Source organism: Phocoena phocoena, chromosome 2 (assembly GCF_963924675.1).
Source record: "Phocoena phocoena chromosome 2, mPhoPho1.1, whole genome shotgun sequence".
Classification (NCBI taxonomy): Eukaryota; Metazoa; Chordata; class Mammalia; order Artiodactyla; family Phocoenidae; genus Phocoena; species Phocoena phocoena.
The window spans coordinates 66,692,439-66,703,329 of NC_089220.1; the positions used below are offsets into that span (position 1 = coordinate 66,692,439).

Genomic DNA, 10,891 nt, shown 5'->3' on the forward strand with positions numbered 1-10,891 from the left:
ACATAGCCTACCAATACCTTTCCACAACTGCGAGAACAGAATGATTTATAGCATTCTTGATAGAGGAGGCAGCGTTGTTTTATTATTTGGGGTAAGGAGATTTTTTGGAAAGATTTATAGCTTTCAGTTCCACCTCCACTTGTTTTGTGATTCAATTGACTCATTCTATTTACCTATCTTCACAATGGGCATAATATGGACTTAGCAGATTTAAAATTTTTCAACGTCTGTAAACTTAAGCTTTCTGAGCTGAAAAATGTCTCTTTAAAAGGTATGCTAGGGGCTTTCCTGGTGGCGCAGTGGTTGAGAGTCCGCCTGCCGATGCAGGGGACACGGGCTCGTGCCCCGGTCCGGGAAGATCCCACATGCCCGTGAGCCATGGCCGCTGAGCATGCGCGTCCGGAGCCTGCGCGTCCGGAGACTGTGGTCCGCAACGGGAGAGGCCACAACAGTGAGAGGTCCGCGTACCGCAAAAAAAAAAAGGTATGTTGGGAAGAGAACCACTGGGTCTTTTCACTCGCTTAAAAGCATACACTGAGCGCCTTCTACCGAATTGCATGTAGGTTGGGGTAAGGGTTAGTACATACAAGTCTTTTAAGACCGCACATCCGGGCCACCGAAGATCCAGTCAGAGGCCCCGCCCTTCTGGAGGCGGGGCCACGGGCGACCAGCACGTACCTTCGCCGCGTCGCGCCCCGTCCAATGCTCCCTGAGCGCCGGGGGCGGGCCTTTGCGGCGCGTGGCTGGAACCTGGGGGATATCCGCGCGGGCTTGAGCCATGGCTGAAAGTGGCCGGCTACCTCAGGCCCGGGCCCTCCTGCAGCAGTGCCTGCACGCCCGGCTGCAAGTACGCCCCGCCGAAGGGGACGCCGCGGCCCAGTGGGTGGAGGTAACGTCGGCTCCGCAGCTCCGGTTATCCTGTGGCGCGCAGGGGCGGTTCTCACCGCACTGTCTAGGCGATTTGTACCCTCGCGTCTCTCTCCGAGCCGGTCGCGTGGCGCGTGGCACGTGCTGTGGGCGGGGCGGGACTCCCGGCCGGTCCGCCCAACGCTGCCCTCAGTGCCTACCTGTGGTCGCCTCTCTCCTCAGTCCTGCACCACCGGCCCTGGCCCTTTCTCCCTCGGACTTATTTTCCGAGAGGAAGAGGGTGTCCCCTGCTTGGCACCCCGGGAATTGGGAGCTTCCCCTCACCGTTTGCCTACCTGAGCTCTGTGGACTTTAGGCCTAGTAGCTCAGACCTCTTGCTTCAAAAGAGCAAAAAGCCTTGCCACGCCCTGCGCAATGCTCGGGCTGCTGGTGAGTTGTCCTGATCTGTTTCGAGCTTCTAGGTTAGATTTGTTGCAAGCGTTCAAGATCTGCTTTGACTTGTGCTCCGGATCCCGTCGAATTCCCTCTTAGGTTGACTGCAGCTAGGTGTTAGCACAGTCGTGAGATTGCCCATGAAGCAGTTCTTTTTTCAAGAAACTTTAAAAAACTTGACTTATTTCCCACCAGGAACAAAGATGACTACTTTTATAATAATGTTGCATTGTTATCAAACACATTTTCTCCAGAGAATTTAAAACATTTACACCAATATGATGTCCTTCTGCTTGAATATTTGCCTTTTTAAAAGAGCCTGCCCATATGCAAAATTTCATGCAAAAACAAAATTTTCTTTAAGGCCCCCGACTTATTTTTTGGAGTAAGTTGAAATGAAGGAAAAAAATGTGTAATAATAATAAATAAAACTGGTGGAGGTACTCAGAAACTTTAATGTAGGAGCATTTCATTCATTCATCTGCTGAATTCCGTCCCAAATCTAGCACTCCTTAACACAATACTAGTTATTAAATACTACCCATGAACTATATGTGGGTGACTATTCTTAAATCACTATCTGTTACTCCCTTGTAATTTGGAAATATTTATAAGCATAAACAGTCCTATATTTTTGCCCTCCCTTTTTCTTTCTCAAAAATTCATTTCTTATTTCTTTTGTTATGGTCTCTTAAAAATTTCTCTTCCCTATTTTGAGATTTTATTATTTTTGCCATACTGTCCAAAGAATTGCCTATTTTTATACTTGCTTCATGGGACTATAAATCCCAAACTATTAATCATTTAGATTTCTTCCATGCTTCATTATCCTTTTATATTCTTCATGTCACATCTCCTTGTGCAAAATCACAGATAGTTTATTGCAGCCTTCCAAACTATCAGTGTGTTTATTAACTTTAAAAACTATTTTAAAGCTTTCTCTTCCGCTCCCACACATGGCTAAATTAGTATGAAGAGCTGACGAGTAATTAGATAGTAAATTCTTTCCTCTTTCTCAAGCATCAGCTATTCTATTACTAAAAGTTCTAATTTAAAAAAAATTTTTTTTATTGTTTTTAAGTTTACTTTTTGATTTGAAGGTTACTTTGCGTGTTCTTGGTTTCATTCATTTAGACCTTTGCTGTCACAGGCTTATGTTTTTCTTCCTGGAAGGTGAACATTTTTAACCTATAGTGAGAATTATGTGTACTTTCCTATATATTTGAAATGTTCTATTTATACCAAAAGAAGCTACAAGGAAGGTGATTCTGCCTTGAGGAGGGGAATTTGTAGATCACAATTTAAGAGCTATTTTTGGAATAAACTAAAAGAAAATACCTTAATGAAGAGGTAGTGTGGTGAGTAGAAGGAAAGAACTAGTGTTTTTTTGTTTGTTTGTTTGTTTTTGGCCAAGCCATGCTGCATGTGGGATCTTAGTTCCCTGACCAGGGATCTAACCCCTGCAATGGAAGGGTGGAGTCTTAACCACTGGGCCACCAGAGAAGTCCCAACAGGTGTTCATTCCTGCAATTACTTAATTCTGACATTGCATGTGTCCAAATATGAGTATGCTTGAGAAATTTTGGCCTGTGCTGAAACAATCCCAGTGTAGAGAGCTGTGACAGTGGTGCAGATATCTGTATTATTCAGCCTGCCACCTCCTTACTTATGGGTGTGCCCTGGAGGCACTTGTTTGTTCAAGAGCACAATTACTCTTATAAAAGGTTACTTCTTATCCAGGTAAATCAGGTGTGAATGCAGAGCTGCATTTATGTTTATTTACAAGAGTATTTAGATGACACATAGAGCCTGTAATATACAGTAGAACTTAAATGCAATCAACAGAGTCCCTATCATGTACAAAACAGTCTGTAAAGTGCTTTGGGAGTTAAGATGTAAAATAAATTGTGTTTCAGTCCTTAAATTTCTTTTTACATAGTCACTTAATACACACTTGTATCACTCTTACTATGAACCAGGCACTGTTCTAAGCACTTTACAGATATTAACTCAATCTTTGTAATAGCTGTTGGACTCAGAAGGTTAATCTACAAAATAAAAAATTTAATGATTCACTCTGCAGCAAAATCAAAGTCATTTGTCAAGTGTCTCTTTTCTGTATAGTCTCTATCCTACGAGAGCTAATAAAGAACTATCCAAGTCATTATATAAAATAAATAAGCTTACATTCCTGATAACAGAAAACCTCTTGATGTAGAACTTAATATGAATGCAGTTTCCAAGGTTTAATCACTGTGTATTTAATGTATTAACAAAAATAACAAAAAATAATTGGACAGCAGTTTCTTGGAGTTTATTGAAATAGAATCAGACCCTTGTTTTCATTATCTATAAGTAAATGGATTAGGAGGAACAAAGAATGATGATGTCAAAAAACATATCAGTTACAGTGTTGTTTATACATCAGCCATATCTGATATAATGTGAATTCATTTGGTGTTGAATAAATGGGCCCCTGCAAACTAAATATTTATAAGTCTGTCAGCCATACTTAGGAAGAGGCTAGTTCATAGTACTAATGATTTTGATCAGAAGTACATGTTTGGGGACTTCCCTGGTGACGCAGTGGTTAAGAATCCACCTGCCAATGCAGGGGACACAGGTTTGAGCCCCGGTCTGGGAAGATCCCACATGCCACGGAGCAACTAAGCCCGTGCGCCACAAGTACTGAGCCTGCTCTCTAGAGCCTGTGAGCCACAACTGTTGAGCCCACGTGCCACAACTACTGCAGCCCACACGCCTAGAGCCCTTGCTTCACAACGAGAAGCCATCGCAATGAGAAGCCCGCACACCGCAACGAAGAGTAGCTCCCACTCACTGCAACTGGAGAAAGCCCACATGCAGCAACGAAGACCCAACGCAGCCAAAAGTAAATTAATTAATTAAAAAAAAAAAGAAATAAATGTTTGAAGGTATAACTTGGGGTCTTTACTGCTCTTGGCTGTATTTTAAACTTAATTTTTGAAAAATGATTACTGAGGTGACTGAATATTGAAAAAGATTTTATTTTCTCACATATTTAAGAAATTAAATCTATTATCAAAAGTTATTCCTCTTCTTTTGCATTTAACCTTTTATCTATAAAAGTTGTGAAATTTTATTTATTTACCTCTGTATATAGAAGCTTCTTTCTAATCTGAATTTATTGTGGTTTCTCATAGGTCCAGAGAGGATTAGTGATCTACCTGTGCTTTTTCAAGGGAGCTGATAAAGAGCTTCTTCCCAAAATGGGTATGTGTTTGATGTTTCTTTTTTAAGAGTGAGAGTGACTAGCAATAGATAGATGAATCAGAAGGGGAAAAAAGCACAATCTTAAATTGTACTGGTATGTAAGTTATAAATGACTTAACTCTGTGTACTGTTGTTGACTTCAGCTGTTTGCCTTTTCCAAAGCTTAATGTAAGCAAGTGTGGTAGAATTCTTTTAAAATATCTGCAGCATTTCAGATCGTTTATAGATTGGTTTAGAAGAGTGTACACACACACACACACACAGACAACACACTGAGATTCAGCCAAGGATACAGAAACTTGTTGGAAGCAGGGTGGCCACATAGAGAGAAATAGATGCTGCATTTCTTAATATAGTCTCCTTATCTCTCAGAGTCCCTAACAGGGGCATAGAGATGATACTGTATGTACAACGTGGTTCCCATCAAATATGTGAAGATCAGGCTTATATCATTATTATAAAAGAATTTACATTAACCATTTATGCACTTCTTTGTAGGAAATGTGTATAAAGATGATTATTAAACCAAGCTCAGTGTCATCACAGCCACACCTCCTCTGCGGGCAGAGAAAGAGTCAGCGTTCAGGCATCTCTGAACAATAATGTACCTGCCTGCAGCTTTCCAGTGTCCTCGATATTCTATATCACTGCACATTCCTTGTGATAATTACATAGGTTCAGATATGCCAAATCAAATTATATACTATCTCAAGACAGTATTTGATAGAATAATTATGTACAAAAAAAGAAGCCTGAAATAGTCAAGCTGTCCCTAAGGTTGGGGACAGGTTATATTCTCTCCATTAGTAAAGGCAGTACCCATTAGTTGGATTAATAAATATAAATTATATAGATTGGTAGTTGAAGCAGGCGGAAGTTAACCTAGAAGAGCTTTAAGTAGTGGAACTCAAGCGTAAATAGCCCAGTGAGGAACAGCTTGGACAAAGGGCTAAAGCTTCTAGAGGGGATTTTATGCTGAGACATCAAACATGTTTAACAACTTTGTCAGAGGATGAAAACTAGACTTGAGAGAATGAGGATGGAAAGCAAGTAGGATGCAGTAGGTGAGGATGGAAAGCAAGTAACTGTAATAATTTGACCTACCAGAGAATGGACTTGAGGAAATGGGGAGGGGGAAGGGTAAGCTGTGACAAAACGAGAGAGTGGCATGGACATATATACACTACCAAACGTAAAATAAATAGCTAGTGGGAAGCAGCCGCATAGCACAGGGAGATCAGCTGGGTGCTTTGTGACCACCTAGAGGGGTGGAATAGGGAGGGTGGGAGGGAGGGAGACGCAAGAGGGAAGAGATATGGGAACATATGTGTATGTATAACTGATTCACTTTGTTATAAAGCAGAAACTAACACATGATTTTAAAGCAATTATACTCCAATAAAGATGTAAAAAAAAATGAAATTTGAACCTGAAGGATAATAGGGAGTTTTAAAGGGTTTAAAGAGAAAATGAAATGAGGTCTCCTGTTACAGAGGGTTATTGCCAGGACTTAATGCTTGGATATTGGACATTCTGTCTGTTTTTGCCTTGAATTAAAGCTTTCTTGACCATGAAAGCTATATAGTAGAAATCTTCAAAAACAAGAAGAGCATTTTTGGCCAAATTGTGGCCAAATAAAAACACTGAGGAAGTCCACTTTAACTCTTCTAGTGGATAGTCTAACACAAAGCCTTTATATATCATGATTCTCAGTAAAGAGCTGTGACTCTAAGAATCACATTCTACTGGTGTGAGTTGTAAGCAAAATAAGTCCACCTATTATTGATAGTAGTAGCTTGTACTTCCCTCTGTTCCAGGAGGCGAAGTAAGCCAGTGTGATGGGATTCTCTTAAACCCGACCTCATACTTATTACATGGATTCAGATCTTTCCAATCAAATCATGTAGCCCTTGGGAACATAACAGCCAGTTGTATCCATAAAGTCTGAAATAGCATGGCTAATGTATAGATGTGCAGAATCTTCCTCAATTCATCTTCAGTATAATTGGACAGAGATCCAGGGCCCTGTCAAAACTTAACTTCCCATATACATCATTAGAGATATTTGATCGACAACCTGTCTTAGAATCTTTGAGTTTCCAAGATGCTATTAATTCATTGTCTCATTTTAATTCTACTTACTGACATTTGTATTATATTTACTTCTACATACTGATATTTGTATACCAACAGCATTAATTGAATTCTCAGTTAGCCCCAGTAGAGGGAAGTGTGTGGAAGTATAATAAATTATACTTACCTCTCTGGCCTGTTATTTCAAAACTGCCTCCTTAGTCTGTCACTAGCCTGAGGCCTGGATAGCTGGATAGTGATTTACGTGGAATGAAATGCTCCAGAGAATTATAGCTTTCTTAGAAGCAATCAATAGGACTGCAGGCTGTATAGCAAAGTCCTATTTGTAATAGAGAAAATTAGAGTTATTTATTTATTTATTTTTGGTTGTGTTGGGTCTTCATTGCTACGTGCGGGCTTTCTCTAATTGTGACGAGCGGAGGCTACTCTTCGTTGCGGTGTGCAGGCTTCTCGCTGCAGTGGCTTCTCTTGTTGCAGATGTTCTAGGCGTGTGGGCTTCAGTAGTTGCAACACTTGGGCTCAGTAGTTGTGATTCGTGGGCTCTAGAGCAGAGGCTCAGTAGTTGTGGCGCTCAGGCTTAGTTGCTCTGCGGCATGTGGGATCTTCCCGGACCAGGGATCGAACCCACGTCCCTTGCATTGGCAGGCGGATTCTTAAACGCTGCGCCACCAGGGAAGTCCCTAGAGGTATTTTAAAATAGGCATTAGTTAAATGAAAACTGATAGTGCTTAATGCAGAGCTTAGGAATTCATTTGGGTGTTCACCTTAGGTTTTCACCAGGTTAATTCCTTGATTTGTAGAGTGGGGCCACTGTACTGAATCCTTGCTAATATTTACTACAGGCTCTCTAATAGTTGAAACCATTGACTACCCCACCAGAAAGCATACCTTTTCAAGCCTGATTATTCACACAGGAGTGTGAGGTTTCAATAGTTCTTTTACTGTTTGTGTCCTCTCGGGACTATTCTTTACAAGCAGAAGTTATTTATACCCTTTACAGAGGTAGGAAGACCCTAAGGGTGTTTATATTAGGCATTTCTTTTGCTTATTGTTTTGAAAATGGCTAATGTTGAAATGTAAAGATTTTCTAAGTTTAGATTTTTTAGCTACACATGGATATTTATGGTTATTTTGACACTTCTTATTAGCTATGAGTATACTTGCATAAGTGCCATAAAAATAATAATACAATATTTTCCTGTATGTATATGAAGATAATGCCAGTAACTCTATACCTTTGGATTTACTTTCCCAGTTGACAGTGAATTTCTGATGATTCTTGCTTTCACATTTATCCTTCTCACACTGGTGATGTTTGTAAAATAATTAGTCTTTGTTAATAATGTCTTTGAGGTTATAAAACTGCAAAATCAACTAGTTTATAACAGGATTGAACCTGGAACCTTTGTCTCAGCTTAGAATTCTAGGCAACTAAGTTTAAAATAATAAATGCACTAAGGTTTTTATTTAATGTTCTTTGTTATAAAGTAGAATAAGTGTGTGGAGGATCTGTCATGTTTTTTTTCCAGTGGGATTTGTTTTGAAATATAAAAAGGAACAAAAAGGCAAAATCTTTTCATGTATCCCCCAGGGCAACAATATCTTGAAGTTCCAGTATACAGTTAATTCTTTAGTCCTTTCTGGATTATCTTATTGTTAGGAGATCCTAACTGCCAAGTCAGATTTAAAACATCATGCCATTTTCTGCATGAAATTTTCCTTGTTTTTCATGCTTAGATCATTTAGCTTACTGAAGCAGCTTTTAAAATCTAAATAGAAACTTTGGGTTAAAAGCATGAGCTGACAAACTGGATTTTAAACATGAGGTTTGCTGACTAGAAGATCGTTGGTTTTCTTCATGTTTGTTTTCTACCTCAAAATGTTCTCCTTTCTTCCCTACCCAGTTAATACACTGTTAAATGTGAAATTAAGTGAAACAGAAAATGGCAAGCGTGTCTCTGTATTGGATCTACCTGGCAACATTCTTATCATCCCTCAAGCCACCCTTGGGGGGAGAGTAAAAGGAAGAAGCATGCAGTATCACTCTAACTCTGGAAAAGAAGAGGGGTTAGAACTTTATTCCCAATTTGTGACTCTCTGTAAAAAAGAATTAGCTGCTAACAGCAAGTGTGCTGAAGCTGGGGTTGTGGTGGAACATGGCACTTACGGCAACAGGCAGGTGTTAAAGCTCGACACCAATGGACCATACACACACCTAATTGAGTTTTGAAAAATTAAAAGTTTCTACAGTTGTAATTAGATTCTCTTCCCCTTCTGCTTGAGTACGCTAATCTGCAGCATTTTTAGACAAGAAAATCCTGGGTCCCATCCATACCTCTGCAGCCTGTTACTTGGACGACCTCGCCACGTCACCTAAACTCTGGATCTCAGTCACCTTCCATCTTGCTTTCCCCTAAACTCACACTCAGAATTTTGAAAAATGCCTTGTATTCGCTTTATGGTCATTGATAAGAACATGGAAATGTTTTTAGAGAGCTGTATTTAAGCATTTTGCAATTAAGCATTTTGTGCAATCAAGAAAAATATGTTTCTTATACCCTCAAATGTATGTAATATGTAGTAAAAGTCACTATTTGTGTTACGATTATAATTTTGTCAATTTGGTTTTAGTATTTCAGATTTCCATATTTTGAATGAAAGAATATGCAATTTACTATTCCTTCTAATAATACCTATAAAAATATAATACAGAAATGTTATTGTACATTTTAATATTATTTTCCAAGGACATCCAAGTGCTTTAAATTATTTTAAGAATCTTTAGTTGATATAGCAATAAGGTATGGGGGACTAAAAGTTGTTTTTATTTAACATACTAATGGCTTAATATTCTGTTTCTCAGTTTTTTACCAAAACAATGTGTGTTGCATTTTCTGTCTTTGGTTTTTAAAAGTTACTGTTTCATTAAATTAATGTTCATAAATTTTTTTAGGAAGTTCCTTTCTTGTTGGTTTAGATTGCTATAAAAGGAATAAAAAGGGAAGCTTTCTACTGGAATGATTTGAAAGCAAGTTGACTTGTTCATTTCCATTTTATCGACTTAATGATTTGGAGCCAGTATCATTTTTTCTATTAGTGTATTTTTGTGTCCTCCCCCCACCCCAAAATTCATATGTTGAAGTCCTCCAATGTGATGGTATTTGCACATGGGGCCTTTGGAAGGTAATCAGGGTTGATAGAGCATGAGAGTGGGGCCCTTATGATGGGATTAGTGTCCTCATAAGAAGAAACACCAGAGAGCTTGCTCACCCTTTCTCTGCCCACCATGTGAGAATGCAGTGAGAAGGGAGCCATTTACAAGCCAGGAAGATAACCCTTACCAGAAACCTTGCTGGCACCCTGATCTTGAACTTCTAGCCTCCAGAGCTGTAAGAAAATAAATTTCTGTTGTTTAAGCCACCATAAGTCTATGGTATTTTGTTCTAACAGCCCAAGCTAAGACAGTCACATAAGATAAACATCTAATAAGGTAGACTTTTCAAAGCCAAGAGAGGAAGATATACAAGAAATTGAAAGAATAAATGAATCAATAAAAGGTAATGTTCATTTTTTACAAACTCATTTGACTTGATTTAATATTTTAAAGAGTGAAAATGAAATAGTGTTTCTAGTTATCAAAAAGATGAAAACAATGACTTGAAGAAACATCTTAAGTAGCTGTTGAAAATTCTTTGTGTCTTATAATTTCTTTAGGTTTATGTTCCTAAGATACTTAAAGTTTCCGTTACCACAAAAAGTCCTATTTTCTCTATATCCTTCCTGTACTATTCTATTTTGGAACTTAAGGATCAATAACTGACTTGGTAGTGAGCTCATTTGTCCTTAACTTTTGCTTTATTGATTCGCAATACACTTATTGAAATGTAATAAACTATTCATAAACTTTCAAACTCCAATTTTCTCAGAGCTTCTCCAAGGAGGTTTATATGTCTTTCAGAAAGATTATGTGTTACCTATTTTAAATCATTTTGATGTGTGTGGGTGAAATGCTGACTCACAGCCCTAGATTGCTATTTTATAGTTCAGGCAATTCTCCTTAAGAAGAAATTTGCTTGTGGTACTTGTGGAGAATAGAAATTTCAACTACATGAAGAGTTATTAAACAGAAGATGACAGCCAAGCTTGTTTCATTTCCAAGGAGGCTAGAACAAGAGGAAAAAGGCAAGAGAAATAGTAGATAGGAAAATAACTACACCTTGGCTTTCTGTAGCTCTCCTGGCCCAAG

General features: G+C 38.9%; 1 protein-coding gene across 1 annotated transcript; it reads left to right on the top strand.

The window, feature by feature from the left end:
• The first annotated feature begins 778 nt into the window (after positions 1 to 778).
• On the top strand, positions 779 to 8,875 carry DTD2 (D-aminoacyl-tRNA deacylase 2). The gene is made up of 3 exons (XM_065872914.1): positions 779 to 889; positions 4,482 to 4,551; positions 8,550 to 8,875. Exons 1-3 carry the CDS (start codon positions 779 to 781, stop codon positions 8,873 to 8,875), a joined length of 507 nt encoding a protein of 168 aa, XP_065728986.1.
• Positions 8,876 to 10,891: the final 2,016 nt, after the last annotated feature.